This window comes from Myripristis murdjan, chromosome 1, assembly GCF_902150065.1.
Source record: "Myripristis murdjan chromosome 1, fMyrMur1.1, whole genome shotgun sequence".
Taxonomy (NCBI): domain Eukaryota; kingdom Metazoa; phylum Chordata; class Actinopteri; order Holocentriformes; family Holocentridae; genus Myripristis; species Myripristis murdjan.
Window position 1 is genome coordinate 36,805,568 of NC_043980.1, and position 21,668 is coordinate 36,827,235.

Sequence of the window (21,668 nt, forward strand, 5' to 3'; positions counted from 1 at the left end):
GTGAGGGGACAGCCAGGGGTGGACAAAGGGGGTGTTGCTGGTGTTCTGGCTGAACATGAGTGTCGTGAATGTCAGGGGAGAGCTGCTTATCTCGAGAGAACAGATTCTTCATCATGAACGCAAGAAACAAATCTCATGAGTGGACAGAAAGCACTAACTGATTTTTGTTGAATATCCAATTCTGAACCTTATTCTACACACAGCGTTTGCCTAGACAAGAGAAAAAAAAAAAAAAAAACAGGAAAGAGGTGAGTGTGTGAAAGGCCTGATGTGGATAAGAGAACAGCTGTTCATCAAATAAAATTTGTTTTGTGTTCTGAAAAATTCTCAGTCTCAGACTGCTGGCTGCTACTTGTGGTGTTCAGCGGAAGGGGCAGTGAAACAGTTATCACACATCGTGAACTTGTAAATATTTATCGGTTTATTACAGTTAAAAAGATGTATGTACATACAGAACATCACCAAACATGGTCATTTTCATCCATTTGCAAAGTAGCGCTCTTTGCAACGAGTTGGTTTCAGGAGAGCTGTCTTACAATGGGGCGGCATTGATTAAGTTTGTCATTTACAACCAAGCAAACAAATCAGTGTAGTTTTCCTCTTTTTCATTTGCCAAATAATACTTAGTAAAGGCATATTTCAAAAAAAAAAAAAAAAAAAGAACCCAACCAAAGGGAAAAAAAAAAAAACAGAACAGAGAGGATGCGTAGTAAAAGAAATTGTTGAACTGCTGGTCCAAATCCAAGTTCCCGCTGCCACCAGATCCCACACAGCTCTTGTATGTACACAGGTAGAAACACCTCAGACTGGATCTTGGTCACTGTAGTTAGCAATGAAGACTCGCATAGAGGTAGTCATGTCTGCATCTGCTCATCCAGTCGAGAAGGGAGTGACCGAAAAACTTTGCTGCCTAAACGTGTTCAATCCATGGACCCAGATCCTTTCACCGTCATTAAAAAAAGAAAGAAAAACAAAGAAGAAAAGAAAAAGAGACTGATTATCTGTCTTTGTTGATTAAATCAAACTGTTGTAAAGGTTTCGCTTGGTGCACATAAGGCAGTCAAGTAAATGTATGCAGATACTATAGAAGGTGTGTGTGTGTGTTGGTGTGGGTGGGGGGTGGGTGGGTTGGGGGTAGTCAGGGTCTCAGGTAGATGAGCAGTAGGAGAGGCTTCACATTAAAAGGGCTTTTCCACTAAAACAGAGTTGTTATTCTGCAAAAGTGGACACTGTGTTACTCAAGATGAGAAGCGTGACAATCTTATATTAACACACCAAACTGCCTGAGATGGGAAAAATATTCTATATATATTATTGTATGTATTTATGACAGCTGTGTTGCTGTGGCTCTATTACAAATATTTTGGCTGAATACAAAAGGAGGAGGGGGAAATGATCACAGGGAATTTAGATTTGATGATGACAAAGTTGTTGTTTTTTTTTTTTTTTGATTGATCTCAGGATTTTTTTTTTTTTAGCTCAAAAGCCAAGACACAGAATTAAGAGAGAAAAAAAAGAAAAACAACAAAAGACTGCCTGTGCAGAATAACAACGCAAGACTATTTTGATGGAATTCCCCTTTAATGCCGGAGACGAGTGAGACGCAAGCCAGTGCACATCCACTGGGCAGCACAATGGCATTACCTTCCACTGCACGCTTTGTCTTCTGCAGGATTCTCACCACACTACCCATCTGTAATCTGGACCTACTGCTGAGTCTACCTTGACGTCAGATTAACTGTACAGAGCGAAAGGAAAATAATGACGGAAAGAAACTAGACCCAAATTTACATTGTAGCGACCAGTTGCTTGTAATCAAGTACAGTCAGTGGCCATAGACACAAGGAACAGGCAAAAAAAAAAAAAAAAAAAAAAAAAAAAAGGACCATTAAGGCTGCTTGTCAATGTAGAGTAAGTATGTTAAGCATTGCCACACAATGCTTTGATACCCTTTGCAATATACAAAAGAAGAGAAAAAAAAAAATCAAGAGCATTTACAGATACCAAACAGCCACTAAATCAAAGTCCTCTATGTAAAACGCCTGATTCCGACCCATACAAATCATGTCAAATGTGTTTTTAACATGCTTGTTTCCTATACAACATAACCAGGCAAGGAAAGGAGACCAAAGAGACAGTTGCACAATTCAAAAAGAAAAAAGACAAAAGGAAAAAAAAAAGTGAAAGGAACAAAATGGCCTTGATTCTGAGACGCTCTCCATGGCCGAAAATCACAGACAATAGAAAAATAAACACCAATTATACTCCAATTATTTTGGATGCACCAGTAGCCTATGCAATACATCGTGATCGTGATCCAATACCGGGTCACGCTGAGCGCACCTTTAACTGGGCAGCCAGTCGGTGATCTCCGTTTCCTCCAAAGCACATTAAAACTACATTCCCAATTTCTGATAAATGCTCTCTGCTGGATCAGCCTGTTTCAGCCTCAGCTTCCACCTGCCCCCGCCCGCCTCTCTCCGTGTCTTCGCACACCGGCATTCTCAACCTTGCAAAATGGCACATGACAAAAGTAAAAACAGAGAGACTGAATGTAAAAATGGGACACAGCACTCTCGCTGCATACCTAATGCACATCTCACTTTTGAGAACTCGTTGAAGGCATTTTTTCACACAATTGTTTACAGCTAAAAGTAAATACACAAATAAAAACAAAATCTTTCCGAAGCTTCTTATATAAAACCCAGGAATGCAATGCCTCCGGTTGTATTGTTGAGCATAAACAGAGAAAAGCCCTTTTTACATTTTTTTGTCTTTTTTCCGACAGTCTTGTACTGGAACTGCGTTGAAGCTCATATATGCACCTTGTTGTTGTTGTTGTTGTTGTTGTTGTCTCGTCGTTGGGTCCAAACGATTTGATCTGTTTGAAAACCACCAGGCCTGATGCCAATTCGGAAAAGGTCAAAAGGTCAGTGGATTTGTCCCCCGCCATGTTTTGGAGTGGAGTCTGTATCAGTGTTAGGAGCAGATCGATTTCCCGGGCCCCTCCCTCCCCGGCCCCCTGTCTTGTACAGCATATGTTTCAGTTCACAAAAGCAGCAACAGGTTCTGCTGGTAAATTAGAAGCAGCGGTACATTGCCTGACCCCCTCCACCCCCACCCTCCCCCTCCCCAGGTGGGCTGCGGTGCTCTCACTTGAGTCTCCCGTGGAGATCGGTCCACACACCCCACAACAAAAAACAAAAAACAAAACAAAAAAACAAAAACAAAAACAAAAACAAAAAAAAACAAACACCAAGCTGCTGCCAAAAAAAGTAGACCCACACATTTCAATACAAAATAGAGTAATGATTGAATATAGAGTTTGGACGCAACACATTTTCCAAAAAAGGAAAAAAAAAAAAAAGAAAAAAAAAATTTGGTTTGATTACCTTTGTTGGGATTTTTAATGTACAGTCACTTGAAATAATACTAATTGAATACACATTTCATCATTTAGAACTTAAAAAAAAACCCAACAACACTAAAATGTAAAATGATTCAAAATAAACTACGCTGATCTGAACTGAAACAAATCAACTTAAGCCGTTTTTGCTAGCAGTGAAGAAAGCAGGATATGGGAATCTCAAAAGCCACACAGACCCTTTAAGACTCTTTACAGTTCAAGAAAGCAAGTTCCATTTAATATTGGCAGGATGAAACCTCCCCCATAGAAAATTACTACCATATTCTGAGCCTGTGAAACTCCACATTAATATTCAATTGACACAAATTTACATGATAAACCGTTCATTTATCAGATAAAATACTTACTCATTTATGAAACAAAATGCACCCATCCAAAAGAACCAATGAGAGGCTATTGAGTTTTTCCATAATATAGAGGATGCCAATGTCTTGATTAAAAAAAAAAGAAAAAAAGAAAAAAAAAGTGCATAAGAGCAGCAGCATTGCTGGGACAGTGTGGGACAAAATAAAATACTAAAATTAAAACAAAAAATACAATCCAGGGAACATCTTCCATGACATAATCAGAGGACTCTTTGTAGGAGACATTGCTAGAAATCTAAGGATAGCTAAAATGGGGAAGTATCGAAAATAGCGGAGAGGAAATGAGCGATTATTGTCGATGGTTTTCCATACCGTTTCTGAAGCTCTGACATACTCAACCACTTGTTCCAGAGGCCAAGATAGCGACTTTAAAAATGTTTGATATGTTGGTCAGTGATCAACTGGATGACAGCTGTGCGGCCCAACACTGAAGATAATATCCAACAAGTAAACATAAGAACTAAAAACTGCACTCAAGGCAACAACCAGGATTTGTATACATATATAAAAATGTCTCCAATCACTTATCCCATCACCTATGTATGTTTTTAACTTTCAATACCATGTTGTCACACCAAAGTAATATATATGGGGGCCACAGCACCGCCCATTTTGGAGAATTTTCAGTTCAACTTATTTTTTTTTTAAGCATTTATGATTTGCATTTCTTGTATGTATACGTTACTAGCTTAAGGTTTAACAACTACTGCTGCTATTTGTTAAGAAGATCTCCGATCACCTTATTTTACAACTGATATCGTTTGCTTTTACAGATTAATGCAACAGCAAAAGGAACGATAAAAAAGGAAAAAATAAAAAGCAAGAACAGCAGTAATAATAAAAAAAAAATTATAGAAATAATTTATACCTTTGTATTCTCATGGACAATTCTGTTTAGAGATGAACCATTGGGTCATTCTAAACTTAGGCACAGTTTTTGAAAACATTAAAAAAAAAAAAAATCATGAACACGCAATCATTAGACCTTTGTTCTCTATCGTCAAGAAGCTATTAACATAAGTTTATATTTTAGTCAACAAGTGGTAAAAAAAAAAGGGAATAAAATATCAAAAGAAAATGTGAATAGATGTCAAAGTTAACATGAATTACGGCAGCAGCAGGAAATGTGAAGTTCCCAATGTTTTTTTGTTTGTTTTTGCATACAATTGTATCTTTGCTCACATAATAGATGCTTGCATTTACTGTAAATACATTGGCAATGGGAGCACGGTTTATATGATAAAAGACTGCCACTTAGCTCACAGTTACTCAATATATATATCTATATATATCTTCAGTTTTGGCAAAGAGTTGGAAATATTTTTCATCTTACATGATTTGGAATGAAACAGATGAGTGGGAGTGGTTGGGGTCCAAAAATGACCATGATAAACTCTAGAGTAACGTGGAAGTCAAGTCTCCATAGAATGGCCTTGTTTTTGCCCGAGGATGGTGAAGGAGCCGAGCGTTTTCCTGCTCCTCCTCCATTGGTTTGCCCCCCACACTGCTTGTGGCGAGTTCTTTTTTCTTTACAGTGTATGACACGCGTGATGGGGCGGTCAGGCGAGAGGCTGTGGGGCAGGGGCTTGGGGGGTTAAGTAGGACTGGAGCTACCGAGCTGCCCTCGGCTCAGACCATGGCACGGTACGGTCCCTGCATCTTGAGGAACTGGATGATGAAGGAGGGTCCTCCTGCGACGATCTGGGGCGGCAGGTGGCTGAGCGGACAGTTCTCGATGCTCATGATGGACAGCTTGCTGCAGAGGGCCAGCTCGAACGGGAGGCTGTGCAGGTTGGGGTTATCATTGAGGTACAGTTCCTCCAAGTTCTCCAGTGTACCTGAGGATGGAGGTGGTGCAAACAGACAAAAAGCAAATCACTTCACTTGAGGCATCTCTTCAGTGGTTTAATATTGAACTGATCATTTTTAAAGCATGAGTTAAGAGTTACTGAACACCAAACCCAAATCGCAAAGTCTGATCTCTGACCCCCACCTATATGACAGACCTTGTAACTGTCTATGATCCTTCTCACCAGTCCAAACTCCAGGCTTTAAACTCCAGAAGAATGGGCTTATGTCATTGGAGTTTGGAAAAAAAATGGCCTGAAGAGCCTTGACTGGTACCATCATCTTTCATCTTTTAAATCACCTACTTTAATTTTTTTATATAATGGTGACATCTTCTTTTAATTTACTTCATTAGTATGATGCTTACTTTTATTTTACTAGTAAAGCATGTTATAGAACCTGTTTTATAAAAAGATAATTATTGCAAGTATCTTGTTGGCAATATTCCTGTGACCCTCTAGTGAAAATGTAAGAGGGAAGTGCTAAGAAAAGAAACAGAAATACATAATATAGTAACAGCTAAGGAGAGTGGTAGGGAGGATTTTTTTTCCAGGAGTAGGAGAGGAGATGGACATGAGAAAGGGGATATGACACGAGTGAAGTGAGGCATTTCTAGAGTCTTCAGGCTATCATCTTAAATCCTGTTGTTCTAAAGTCAGACCTTTGTTTTACTCCTCTTGTTTTATTTTTATCTCATCTGCATGTTTACTGTGTTTTATCACACGTATATGCAATTAAATAAACCAGTAAAGTGGAGACAAGGAAGGAGATACATAGTTCAGTGGGATATTTGAATAAAATCATTCAAACTAAGGCAAGAGTTTGGGGGGTGGTGCACAAAAAATGCTGATGAGGTTGTTGGTGATGCACTCATACACAGCTGTCATGCTGTCAAATGTTTTGAAATGTAAGATCAACCTGTTAAGGTCAAACTAAAGCCCAGGAAGCTGCAGGCATTATTAAGTCTTAAACCCAGTTTGACCACTCTAAAAATACAACCATCCTTTTCCTCCACCTATTTTAATCTCTGGCTTAACTCTTTACTGAAGAAGTCGCTAGTACAGCCATGTTGGACCAACCAATGACCGCTCACAGGAAGGGCAGGAGGGGTCACATCGTAGCCTCTTAAGAGCTTTAATCCTGCTGGTGGGATTTGAACTTTTATCAAGAAACAACACGCTACAGTTAAGGAGAGGGAAAAAAAAGCTACAACTCAATAGTTAAACTCAAAAATAATCGAAATAACCGTCCACTGGAAAAAAAACCTAATGCTTGGTACTGCTTTGATTGATTCTACTTTTTAAGTTATTAGACAACTTATTTTCTTGTTTTACAGACTGACAACATTTAAAGACTTGTTGCCTATGTTTTGAGGATATGGAATATTCTGTGCCCTAAAATGGATGTAGGGTGTTCTGGACATGGACTCCGTTACATTAAAGCGGCACGTCTTCCTATATTGAAAGGCCTGGTCTAACACTTTCAAAAGCATTTGACACAGTGGCTCATACTATACTTTACAGAAACCTGATTTTTTTGCTTTAAATAAAGACGCAACCGGTTTCACAATTTCCTCTCTGATAGGTCTTGAGCCCTGCCAATGGTCACCAGTCTATTGCTTATTGCTGTCATTAAGGGAGTACCACAGGGATTGATCCTGGGTGCCATATTTACCCAATACAGAAATAATGTGAGTGATGATATTAAAACTAGTGATATCTGCTTTTATGCAGATGACACTCATCTATTCATCTCCTTCATTCTAACAACTAGCTTTTAAAAATCTACAATATGACTTCTTGACTTCACAGACCGCACTGCTGTTTACAAACTCTAACAAGTTACATTTTACCTATCATCTTTTTTAAAGGATAAAACTATTAATTACTATAGTTACATGAACTACTACTACTAATTAAATAAATTGCACCTCCATTAGATCAGATAATATCAGTGAATCGGTGTCTTACAGTTTAACATAAGTTATATTTTTAGTCAACAAGTGGTAAAAAAAAGGGAATAGAATTTCAAAAGAAAATGTAAATAGATGTCAAAGTTAACATGAATTACGGCAGCACCAGGAAATGTTAAGTTCCCAATGTTTTTTTTGTTTGTTTTTGCATACAATTGTATCTTTGCTCACATAATAGATGCTTGCATTTACTGTAAATACAATGGCAATGGGAGCACGGTTTATATGATTAAAAGACTTGCCACTAAGCTCACAGTAACTCAATATATAGATATCTATATATATATATATATATATATATAGATATCTATCTTCAGTTCTGGCAAAGAGTTGGAAATATTTTTCATCTTACATGATTTGGAATGAAACAGATGAGTGGGAGTGGTTGGGGTCCAAAAATGACCATGATAAACTCTAGAGTAACATGGAAGTCAAGTCTCCATAGAATGGCCTTGTTTTTGCCCGAGGATGGTGAAGGAGCCGAGCGTTTTCCTGCTCCTCCTCCATTGGTTTGCCCCCCACACTGTACAACTAACTTTTAAAAATCTACAATCTGACTTCTTGACTTCACAGACTGCACTGCTGTTTACAAACGGTGAATTGTGTCTTAACTAATTCCATCATTTAATCACTCCTATTTAATTTAAGACGTGGACTTTCAAAGACAAGGAAAAAAAAACAGTAGCAGGTGCTCAATCTTAAACAGGTCAACTACTTGTGAAGGTCCCTAGGTAGAGCTAAATAGTTGAGGAATGATTTACCAATCTCCTCAGGCAGGTGTTGGAGTAGGTTCTCCCAAGACCCAAATGAGTCAGGTTGGTGAGGTGGCCGATGCCTCGGGGTAACGTAGTCAGCTGATTATTGGTCAACACCAGTTTCTAATGGGAGAGGAGGGAAAGATTTGAATCAGCAAAGCAACTAAATTTTGAAAAAGAAATGATGCCAAATTTCAGGCATCACACAGAAGAATAATACTAAATCTCTGGCACACCAAACCAGTGTCTGTAAATCTTACCTGTAAATCTTTAAGGTAAGCAATTTCATTAGGTAGGGATTCCAACTTGTTCTCCTCTAAGTCAAGTTCCCGTAGCTTTCTCAAATTCCCAATACCATGTGGTAACTTCTTCAGAAGATTATTGGACAATATTAACACCTGTGAAGAGAAAGAAAGTTTTTTGTAATAAAGCACAGCATAAAACTAAAAATGAGACATCATGCCATACTTTCCTTTAGTGATCACAGAAATCAACTCAGAATTCTCATGTCTTCTTTCAATTATCTTAGACAGTTTAGTCTAAATTGTTTTCAATCGATTAACTTTTTAACTTTTAAGTTTTTAATGAAGTCTCTCCAGAGGGTAGTAAAAAACAAACAAACTCAGAGACCCTACAAAAGCAGAAGCAGTAAGTTCAATTTGTATGATCTTTGAAAACAGTTATTTGTAGGATTGGTGAGATTCATCCTTATTTTCATACGATACAATACGATACGATAAACTTTATTGTCCCGCTCAGGGAAATTTGTCTTGGACTCTGTAGCTGCACCATGAATGCCTTGATGGCCACAATGACACAAACAATACAACCTCAGCCATACCAACACCAACAATTACATAACATGACAATATTGCACATTACCCGGAACACAACACATACATATCGCCATATTGCACACATCCCATAACATAATATATACGTACACCTCATATAAAAAAAATGTAAATCTTTGATGCCACCAAACAAAAATGACTTAGTCACTGTCATATCTTTCTCCAGTAATTCCCAAATGTTGTATAACAACAGCACAAAATATTGGCCTAGTTTGATTTTGTTCCATTTCTAGGGCCTCCCCAAATGCCCAAATATGGAGCAACCTCCTTCAAAATCAATCAACAGGTGTCTCTTATTTTCATCCCTTGCTGTAATACATGCTACACCTCCACAGCAGTGACTTGCTGGCTTTCAAATGAAGGTAGGCTGCCTCTGCTTGTTTAAGACACTGCCGACTCGCATGCCACTGAACACTCTCGAAACACACACTGGAAATACTATGATAAGTGGCGGCTACAACAGTGACTGTAAATGTCCACTGGGGTATCATTTATGGAAAGGATTGTGCCGCTTCCCAATATTGGTCGTTTCACAGGCATGACACTGAAAATGATGAAGCAAGCAATGTCCTTAAAGATGACTGACAAAGGCTGTCCTTCCTCAAACAAGCACAAACTTTTCCCAAATATTAAAACCAAAAGGAATGTCTTCCCTGGCTCATTTCAAACTTTGGCTGCAAAGCTTTGTTTTTACATCTGCCATGAGCTGAAGTCTGCACCTGACTGGAGAGACTTGCACTGTCCTTGGTTTTTGTCTCCATTTGTCAAACAGAAGAAACATGGTTACTTGTTTGGAAAGTGCCTTATTTCACCTTTAACTGTCCACAGAAATTGGTTTGAGGTGAGAAATAAAACATGTAGTTGCTATCAGATCTGCAATAATTTGTCTGGAATTTTACTCTGAAGATTTGGAAGTTTCCAGTGACAGGAAGCAGCCTTTTGCAAATGTAGAGTCACCAATATGATGTGCCACCTTTGGAAACTGGCTGCTTTGTTACCGAAGTGCACAGTTGCTTATAAAGAACATGAATGACAAGAATGAAAATGACACGCCTTGCCAGATTTGACAGGTACATACTGTAACCTTGTGGAAATGGGCAAACTATTTTGAAAACATTTTGAATAAAATAGTCTGCCAACTTTTGTAGTTTAAGCCCTAAAATTAGCTAACTGCAACTTAATACACGGTGGCTCTGGTCAACAGCTTTTCTTTATGAAATAGCAGGGAATTTTTTGACATGTTCAAAGTAGTTGTCAGCACGGGGAACCAGAAATTCCTAAATGGTTGACAGTGGCCCAAAACTGGCTGCTGAACACAACTGGGCCACCTTTATTGCTGGGCCCTGGTAGTGCCCTAAATGATCGCTTTCTTTGAATATGTCCTCTACAAATTGAGGCTTATTCTATTGTATTACACACCTGAGGCTGCTTCTTCTGGTTAAATGTGCCAGCTAAATGTCTAAAATACAAATGTATGTGTGTCCAAGGCTCACCTCAAGAGAAACAAGGCCACAGACGTCCTCTGGGATCTTGGTCAGCTGATTGGTGGCAAGGTTAAGCTCCACCATGCTAGTCCATGTGCCAAAGTCCAACGGAAGAGACGTTAACTGGTTGTCCTGAGCAAGACAGTGACATACCTTTATTGACAAAATAACAATTTCAAGCACAGACACAAACACAGCACTGTTCAAGAGGCTAAGGAGACCACTTCAGTGCACTATGACAGCTTTGTCACCTGCCACCACAATAACATTTTAGAGAGAGCAGCGATCCAAATCCTGCCCAGATCCATCGCTGATTAAAAAAAATGAAAGTCAAAGAGTTTATATGTCGATCTGCTCAACTGGAACTCTCAATTGGAACAGCCAAGCCCGCAACATATGATGATTGACACCTGTACAAGTACAAGTCTGTGAACTTAACAGCTTAGATTTACATTTCTCACCATTTATGATTTGTTGAAATATGAAAGCTCACAGTACTGTAAGTGCATATTTTCAGCTATGGAAACAGGATAGCTCAGCTACATCAAAATTAATCTCTAAAGTAATACTAAGATCTTGACTTTGGCAGAGTAAAAGGAGAAATAAGGAAATATCAGGAAGGCAAGGGTTCCTTTTGTTGCCAGTTTTTCTGTATTTTTTTGAAACCCTCTGATTTGCAATGATCTTTCTTTCAACAAGCCTCTGAATTATCTTTCCAGCAGATATGCACATGCACCTACGCACGCACACACACCTTCATGTTGAGCTTGCTCAGCACTTTGGCCCTGGAGAAGATGCCGAAGGGGATCTTGTTGATACGGTTGTGCTCCATGTTGAGGGAGTAGATGGTGGAGAACTGGAGGGTCACACCCACTGGGTACGACTGGAAGCAGTTCCTCGCCAGCGTCAGACTAGTCAGGTTCACCAAACTTGACAGGAGGCCCTGAACGAGCGCCAAGACAGAAAACACACGGTGACAAAGTGACCACACAAGCTGCAGTTTTCACACTGGATACCAAAGTAGCCCTCGGATGAAGACAATAATTACAATCGACAGGAAATATACATGGCAAACAACAGGTATTTATGATAAACAAGCACAGATTCTGCAAAGGCCCACAACACATTCCCAGTAATGACATAAATCTTTGTGGATATGAGAGGATTGTCAGACTTGAGTGGAGGTATGTAGCCAAAGTGTAAAGAGTCACAGTTCCATTTTTATTTGTTGAAGTTTGACAGAGCACAGAAATAGAAGAGCCAAGTGTCCAAGAATAATTTGATGCCTACTGTGCTGTTTTGATACCACCGTGGGAAAAAGTTGACCATTCAGGTAGTACAAACTCAAAAGACACCCTGTGGTGGATGACTTCTAGAGACACTAGAAGACAAAGTTAAAATTACCTTTGAAATGAAACCCCATCGGATACTCTACTCACCTCTGGCAACACTGAGATGTTGTTGTTTTCTAGATTTAGTTCCTCCAGTTCTCGGCATTTGGCCAACGATCTGGGGATAGCTGACAGTCTGTTGTACCTCAGACCTAAGCGATTTATGCTTGCCAGATTGCCTGCAACAATAAAGAGTATTTCATTGACAATAGCATTAGAATTGTTTTCCTATTGTTTATCTAGCTTATTTATCATTTTCTTTACCCTAAAAATCTCATATCAAAGGTGTACCTCAAAAGCTTTGAGAAAAAACAACAACAAAAAACTCAACACAGACATAGGCTGAAGACAACGCATTAAAAGTGCAGAGAAGCCTAAAATTTTCTCAGCGCACCTATAGTCTCTGGGAGATCCAAGAGCTCGTTGTGCTGCAAGTCAAGGTTGGTTATTTGTGTGCAATTCCCAATCTCTTTCGGTAGGTGCTCCAACTGGTTATGGGCTACGTCCAGAGTAATGAGGTTACATAGCTCCCCTGCAGGAAGACACACAGGAACAGGAGACCATTTTAGATGCTTTGGTCATTTCAAGATAACAGTTCATTCACCTCCCTTTAATCTGCCCCAATGACAAACCTGCCTCATTTTGAAAAAATCCCTCTGTACGGAATCAGTATAATATTGACTGCTAACTACACAAACTGTACAGGAGTTTGTGTTAGTCTGGTGTAACATGAAAATGACACACTGAACAGAAAGCGTGAACTAAATTATGAGCACAGAAAAACCTACATGCTGGATGGAAAATGAACACAAACCAAATGCTGTTAGATTTTGGCTGCGGCGAGTGAGGCTGCCTGCTTTAACAGCCAGTTTGGCAGGTAACCAGCCATCATTTAGAGGTCCTATTCTAGTGTAAAAATAAAGTCAGTTGACAGATTAGCAAATGCGGCTGGCGATTTTGTGATTCAGTAAGTGTGCAACTAACAAATATTGTCAATTAACCTGTCAATTATTTTTGATTAATCACTTGTTCTATAGAATTTTTAAAGTAATCAGAAATTCTTATCAGTAGTTCCTAGGGCACAAAGTTTTCAAATTCCTTCCTTAGTTTGACCAGCAGCCAAAAACCTCACATTTTTTATTTTGCAATATGTCAGACAGTGGTAGAACTGCACACTGTTGTAACTTGCAAAACCTCCTGATTTTATAAGACCTCTGCCAGGCATACATGAAATAACAAACAATCATTAACTGACACATGACAACACATGATTTACCAAGCAAAATTGTACTGGATATCAAAACAGCTGACCGTTTGTGTGGTAAATGACATGTTGCAAGTTACAGCAGTGTGTGGGACTGCCTCCTTCCATTTTTGTGTCTACACACTTGCATAAATACGTCAGGTGTGTAGAGGTTATTCGTTTGCACTTAGTAATAGTATGAAACTCACAAAAGCAAATAATTCTTAGCATATGTGAAGCTGTAACCAGCAAATGTTTGGTGTTTTAACTTGATCAATAACTGCCAATTGACAAATCAATTAATCAACTTATTGTTTGAGCTTCAATTAAGGGGTATGCCTGGTGGACAGAGAACGTTCGCTTCCAGCCCTTCCCAAATCTGATCATCCAATATCCTTTTGTTTTTACTCACCTATCTCGGCGGGAAGTTGTTTAATCTTGTTCTCACGGATGCTGAGCATGGTGAGCTTGGACAAGTTTCTGATGTCCTTCTCAACTGCTGTGATACGGTTGAAGCGCAGATACAATGTGGTCAGCGATGTCACCCGATAGACAACAGCAGGGATCTCTCTCAGTTTGTTGTGCCGGAGGTCGAGCATCCGCAGCTTCTTCAGGGAGTCCAGCGAGTCAGGCAGGCTGGTCAGGGAGTTCTCGCTCAGGGCCAAGGTGACAAGGCCCGAGAGGCAGCCCACCTCGGCGGGCAGGCTCTGCAGCTTGTTGCTGTACAAGTAGAGTTCAGCCAGCTGTGTCAGCTCCTTGATGGAGGTGGGCAGCATGTGAATGGACCGTTTGGACAGGTCCAGCCTCATTGAGTTCTCCTCTCGGCACTTGTTGAGCTCTTTGATCACTTCGGCATTGCTGGACTTCTTGCGCGTACCTGGCGCCGGGTTCGGCCGCTTTATCGTGTTGTCAACGGAGAAGGCGACAGCCGGCGGTGTGCTGCTGGTGTCCTTCTTTCCTTCTTTGGCATCTTTCCCTTTGGTTTTGGTCTCCTTGCCACCATCCTTGACTAAGCTGGCCAGAGCCTTGGCCTCCTTTTCCCTTTCTTTCCCCGCTGGACCCCCTTTTGGGTCCTTTTCTTTCGAGTCTTTTTCTTTGCCTAAAGTACTACTCATGTCGACGTTACCGGACCTCCTGCAGAGTTGCTCATGGGAGTCTCTTTTGTCAGGTTACTTATTCTGGAAAAAGGGACACAGAAAGCCAGGGAGGCCTTTATAGAAAAATATGTTGATACATCCCTGTGCAGGCCTATACATTTATGATTATCCTTGAAAGAAAGGCCTTGTGATCCAGTGTTTTTTTTTTTTTTATATACTTTCGATACTCCTTTCCTTTGTTAAAATGCCATGGGAGAAAAAATCCTTTGAAGTAGCTGGATTGTGGCAGCCATGAGCCACATGCTTAAACGTTTGAACCGTTTACAATCCCTGGGCCTTCAGGTAGAAGTGAGTTCAGGCTTTAAAGGTCATCAAGGTTTTCATCCTGTGTGGCTTTGCTGTTGAAGAAAAAAAAGAATTAAAGTTCAGACTTACAATTTTGTACTTAATCCTATTACATTTCACACTTTCAGCATGCAGAAGACACTCTTATCTAGAGTGGATTACAATGAGTGTAACAGCAGAGCAGGGTTAAACACTGATGGCCTGGCCAGGTACCGGCTGAATACAACAGCTGATTGGTCAGCCTGAAAAGAGTAAAAAGTCAGCATCTTTCCTGTTGTGCTCTGGCAATTGTCTTCTCTCATTTTTATATTTTTGTATGTGTTTTTTTCCCTTCTATTTTTCTGACTGAACACCAGGTCAGTGATAGAATCAGGAACCTAGCATCCAGAGAGTTGTGTGGGGGGGTTGTGATTACAGTGTTTCTATTCTGTGACCCAAAAACCGAGAGGCATGACCAAAATCTTTCCAACTGCATTTTCTCCCACTTTTCAAATTTTTTATTGTCAAGTCACAAAAATTTAATGTGTTGTGATGTTACAAAGCCATAGGGTTTCCATGCATGCACTACAAGACACAATTATTGGAAATCCACACCTGAAGACCATGACAAGAGCCAGCAGCACACAGCCTGTACCTGAGAAGGAGGTGGGTCCAGCCCAATTAATGCAACTGGCGAGATGAATGAAGAGAGATTTACCAGCCTCAAGAATTTCTCTTATAGTTAGGGTTGTGTGTTTATTCAATGCTACTGCTGGTTAGATTGAAAACAATCTTCTCTTAATTAGTTATGACAGCTCCTATATGAACACAATGAAAATTTATTAAACAAAAATTAATTAGAGCCAGTTCCAAGATTTTGGAATTTTATACAGCTGCTAAAAACCATACGTCTGCTTATTTCACAATCAGCAAAACTTCTCTTGGGAGAGAGTGAGCAGCGAAACAATTCCCTGTTCTCTGTGTAGAAGCGGCTGGCGTTGTCACTAAGATGACAATAGCTGGTCCACCTTAAAGACCCCATGAAATAGACTCTTAATTTCTTAATTTGATGTATTTTCTGTTGAAACAGGGTGTTTGAGTGGGGCAGACTAAACCCTAACCCAATAGGATTCGAGCTTGAGAGAGAAACACAGTTTGCCCACTGATGCAGGATGCTGTCATTATTTAAGATACTCTGTTTCACAGGAATTAGGTCAGTCTAACTTAAGGTCAGTCCACCTTAAGTGAGACTAATCATGTTAGGCTAAACCATTGTTGCTAACTTCAGGGCTAAGAAACATGGGAACCTGGCTTGGGTCTTGAGGAGCTGTAGCATTTACTCAGTGACAATCAGCCTAAATTGTACACATACTGATCTGCTACATTCATAGCTATACTGCTCTCGACTGCACACTCACCATAAACCCTACACACTGAGTGACTACTTACTACTACTTATACTGTGCAAAATAAATAAATAAATAAAAACCAGTAATAAGCGTATCCAATCCCCAATAGTCACCCCTACAATATTTCTATTGAGGTATTGAGAGAAAAATATTGTGATATTTGATTTGATTTTGTCTAAATCCATCAGCCCTTCTGCAGAGTCAACTTCAACCCCCAACTTCAACTTCAACTTCAGACCTCATAGAAAGAATATTGGAGCCCGAACAATAGGTATCAGTCGATACTGATATTAGGGAGAAACAAATTCATTTCTGACATATGGTCCAATATATACAAAATGTTAATGTTTATTTATTTTTTTTTTAAATTATACTGATTCCTCAATCACTAAAATTAAAAACAACCAACAGTAAAAGGGTGTAAGGGCCAGAACCCTGCCCCAACAATGTTCTTCATACAGCAGACAGAAAACCAAACACTTCAACAGGTTTGGTAGGTTGACAGTGGCATCAGATACTTGGAATTGAGTGCATTGTGCCAGTGACAGTCTACGTAAATCTGTTGAATGTACAAGGCATAACCTCACAGCAACTTACTCAAACTAAACAAACATGGCCTTGCGGGTGTTGACACTGCTGTAAGCCTACAGCCCCACCTAAATATACATTCTGCCGGGTAGCTCTCCATAATAAAGTCTGCAGCACAACAACCACTTTGATTTTGTATGTCATACAGAAAGACATACAGACCAAAAGATACAGCCCTCGGATCTTAACAACGACAAAGCGAGTCTGTGTGTCTCTGGCAGCCAGTCTTTGTGTAGTCTCTGTTGCTGTTGTACAGCTCTCCAGCACTAGTACAAGCTAAGCCGTGGAAAAAAAAGTGAGGCAGGTTTGGCTCAGGATCAGAGCTAAGTGAAAAGGTTAGGACTGCTGAGAGTAATCTTTAGAAGTGGCCTTCAAAGCATCAAGTCCCCACAACACCAGGTCATGTGACCTTTTGGGTGGAAGAAAAAGGGGGTCAATAGCAGCACCCCTCACATGACAGAGTACTTGACAGTGTGTTCTGTAAATATAAAAAGGCATGCACCACCGTTGCTTACAGTCATAAATAAGACGATGAACATTTAAAACCAGGAGTAGCAGGCCTACTTGTGTACCATACAAACTTTGAGCATAGCCAGGCCAGTCTCATCTCAAGGACAGTCTAAACCAAAAGAAACTTCCTTTTATGGTTCTATTCTATATGGACTGGCCACAGTACACCATCCTCTGTGTAACAAACTGCAGTTAATGGATCATTTTATTCTCAGTTTCTCCCATTCTTAACTTTGAAAAGACAAAAACGAGAACAGCAAAAGGTTCTCGATCCAGTTGAGCAAAGTATTCAAGTATGTGATATTTTTTACTACTTAGAATTGCCATAAAAGTCAAATGTTAAATTCTGGCAAAAGAATCAAGCTTAGTCGCATAGCCTTATAATCCAAGGCCTGTTTATCCTAGAGCCAGTGACTCTTTGGTCATGTTTGTCCCGGTCATCAAAACAAAGGATTAACCAAACCTAAGTAGGTATATTCTTAACTGCATCTTTAAAATGTGCACAAAGGTACTGAAAAACAACGCTGCAGTTTAATATGCAGGTGACCAAAGAAGCTCTCACTCCAGAAGAATAAAAAGAAGAGGGAAAAAAGACACACTTGTGGGCGATTGCTGTTAGAAAAAGCACAGAGCCAGGGTTCACACTGAATAACTTTCCAGTTATTTTTCATCCCTGACAACACAAAAAAGCTTAGGGCCAGGCTACAATTCACGCAACATTTTTTACAATTCTCTATGAGGAACAATCAATAAGAAGGAGCCACAGTTTAGCACAATGTGTCAATACCAGCGTAGCAGGCTAAGTTTGGTGGTTTCTTGTCAAGCCACAGATTATGCTTTCCATGCACAAGAAATGCTGGAATTTTCCTGTCCCAAAGCAACAGACTGCAGCAGCTGAATTATTATACCATCACCACCCCATTTATTCTCAGATCTACATGATATTTTCTGGATTGCAGGAGTAGCTGTTCATTGGAACTACATTTCAGTTCCTGCAATTGCCATGAGTACAAAATTGTGTGTTTGTCAAAGAAAAAAAAAACTGTTCTGCCCTCATTCATATCCAGTGTTGAAGCCTTTCCTAGTGTCTATTGGGAAGTGCATGAATGTCAGAACTGGACGACAGTCTGATTTACCCTAACTTGGCCATAACCCTGTGAAAAAAATAACAGAAGAGGAATATGTCTATGGCTGAAATGATTAGTCGATTAATCAATCAGCAGAAAATTAATACATTGTAATTTTGATAACTGAAAATTTGTTTTAGTTGTTTATCCAGTAAAAATACCAAAAATGTATTGGTTACAGCTTCACAAATACTTCGAATTACCTGCTGTTCTCCATTTATGTGGATCTAAAATGAAACACTTGGGTTTTTTTGGCTTCTTAATTAACTGTAAAAATTATCAACAAATTAATTGACAGTGAAAATAATCATTAGTTGAGGCCCAAAACATGTTGCAATGCAAACGTAACAGTATACTAGCTGTATACAAAATTTCATTTCTTGATACAAGACCTAAATGCATTCAAAACTACAGATTAAACTGTACATATTATTTGTGCGGCGGTGTGTCTGTTTCAAGCTGTTGCATTAGCAGCTGTCTACTATAGTGATAAGGGGTTAGGGATTTATGGAACATTCTCCTTGTGCAGTCAATCGGGTTGGATCATATGAAAATATTAATGCAATACGATTTTAATGCAAGTCTTGACTCCTGCAGTGACACATATTAATTCTTTTTGTATGACTAAGCAATGTCTAGAGAAGGGCTGTTGGGTAAATTTAAATGTGAGGCTCTACTCATGTAGATTTGAGAGTGTATTATATGCCCATCAACTTTAACATATCAACGACACCATGGAAAGCTGCTATAGGCTGAGACCTCTCGCCACTTCTAAACCCACATAGATAAATGAGGTTTCCATTAAGGATATCATGGGCCCCATCTAATAATGCCAATGCATTTAGGCCTTGGCAACACTGTCTAATGTTCTCCAGCTTGTGTTTCTCCATTACACTGGCTATTTGATCAAGAAATGCATCACTGATCGCTAATAAGTCGTTACAATGAAGTGCATGCCCGGTGAAAAGCTGGTAGATAAAATTGAAGTGTGGGGACAAAATATGTGCAATACACCGCACCACGTCGGAGGATTCATGCAAACTAGCTAGTGTTGTTTGCTTATCAATTTCCTAATAACCTAACGCAACAAAGTTTCAACAAACCTTGAATAACGTGACATGCCAAAAAACGTAGATGAGATGGCAACTGTCTTGTACGAGTGAACAACACTTCACAGGATGTAGCTAGCTGGAGCTACACAAGCCAATGACAAATCCACGGAAAGAGATTATCGACAAAACTGTGCCAGTTCGGAGAAGTCACCTACCAAGATTAATTGATTTTACATAAGAGAGACACAAACCTTAGGAACACACGATGGCATTGTAAAGACTGCATTATCTAATAATCTGTGGGACAAAATGCCCTGAGTATACACTATACGTTGTCAATCTCAACCCAACATTAGCTTGCTAATTGTCGTTAGCCGTCTAACGTAGGCTGTCTACCCATGTAACGCCAGCCAAACCTGCCTTTAAACGGATTGGCAAGGAATTTCTACCACATATGTGTTTGACATTCATCCTTCATTGTTACACTATCGTAACTGTGGCAGTCAAAACTGGCCAAAGGGACTGACAACAAGGCAGGAAATAAAAAGTAAACGTCAACAGCAATGCCAACGTCAGTATGCTAGGTTGCTAACGTTAGCTAGCAAGCTAGCCAACTAGCTAACTGCATTTTTAGTGAACGATCCTTCCAATCGAGCGGGGGAGCGACAGCTACGGTAAAATGAACGCATTGAAACAAACCACAGCACATAATGGTAAAACTGGTGTCGGTCTTGTCGACTTCCAGGACATGAATTGATATTCAGCGCCTGTAGCTGGGGCTAACGGGGCTGGCTGTGTCTGTGGTCCTGCCGTTAGGCCCGAACCGAGCAGCTGTCAGACGTGGAGCTCCAAGCCGAGCACACTGAGCCCAGCCGGGGGGGACCGCTGCTGCAGCTGGTCGTGCGCAGTCGGCTCCACCGTCTACAACTGCACTGACACCCGGAGAAGGGCAGCCGTGGTGTCCGTAATAATGTTTTAGCGCACAGAGGGGACACGGCGGCTCTCCGGCTGCTACACAACACAGTCTGTGAGCAGCGTTCCCTCGCCTCCCTCACTGAATTTTAGTGGAGGAAAAAAGAAAACACATTCTGAAAACAGCGGCCATTCCGAAGCTGAACAAAAGAGTACGTTCTCACCCCGCAAAATGACACTGCCGCCGGACACACCGAGGCGAAAGGCTGACGAGGGAAACGTCTGTGATCTCTGGAACCACCCGTAACGTCGTTCAGAGGCAAAAACAGTCGCGGCTATGTGATAATATAACTGTTTTACCTTCAGAGGTGTGACTCCGCCATCCCTGCTTCCTCCTCTTCCCTACACTGCTGCTGCTCTGGTCCCCTCCCCTGCCACCAAATTGCGTCACTCGCACGCCTAACCAATGTATCACGAGACTTTGAAATACAGTACGATCAAATATTCCTCATAAACACAGCCTACATATATGCATATACATTAGTTATAGTGACAGCATAGATTTGTTTGGACGCGAGGGCTGCTATCAGCTTCATAACAGGACATTTTGGGCGAAATTGCTGCAAATTTCTAAATTTGTAAATTTCTAATTTGGGACCATAAATGAATGAATGAATGAATGTCTGAATGAATAAATAAATAAAGCTATGGAGATAGATATGTTTTCTTTTCTTGAATTGGTGATGACATTGTTACTTTTTAACATGTGATTTCTTCAATCAATAATAATAAATTGAAATCTTTACTCCAATAGTCATATCTCTCTCTCTCTCTCTCTCTCTCTGTGTGTGTGTGTGTGTGTTTAAATATATTATATACGTAAATGTATATATATAGATAGCTGTACACACACACACACACACACACACACACACACACACACACACACATACATTTTTTGTTTGTTTTTTCCCCCCCTTGAATTGGTGATGTACTTTTTTTTAACCTGAGATTATTTTTATTTGAAATCAGTAAAAATTAATTGAAATGAATCCTAAAGAAGAGTGAACGAAAATAACTGTTTGGGGCACTGGCAAAAAAATAAATAAATAAATAAAAATAAGTGAACCCAGTGAATGATAGGCACGCAGAAAATGGAATAATGTTCTGAGGCCCGCTGTGTATTTAACAATAACAGTATTTATACGTCCATCAATACTTAACACCAAAACTCCCTATGTTCTTTTAGTGGATAACCATTTCAAAAGAAATTCCACACTGCCATGTTGCACTGGGAATATTGCAGGGAT

General features: G+C 39.9%; 1 protein-coding gene across 1 annotated transcript; it reads right to left on the bottom strand.

The window, feature by feature from the left end:
- Nucleotides 1-398: 398 nt before the first annotated feature.
- shoc2 (SHOC2 leucine rich repeat scaffold protein) lies at nucleotides 399-20,716 on the bottom strand. The gene is given in 10 exon segments (XM_030052843.1): nucleotides 399-5,630; nucleotides 8,374-8,406; nucleotides 8,409-8,490; nucleotides 8,628-8,765; nucleotides 10,715-10,837; nucleotides 11,460-11,648; nucleotides 12,145-12,275; nucleotides 12,491-12,628; nucleotides 13,752-14,834; nucleotides 20,583-20,716. Coding segments are annotated over 9 exon segments (1,746 nt in total). The 5' UTR covers nucleotides 14,455-14,834; nucleotides 20,583-20,716; the 3' UTR covers nucleotides 399-5,421.
- Nucleotides 20,717-21,668: the final 952 nt, after the last annotated feature.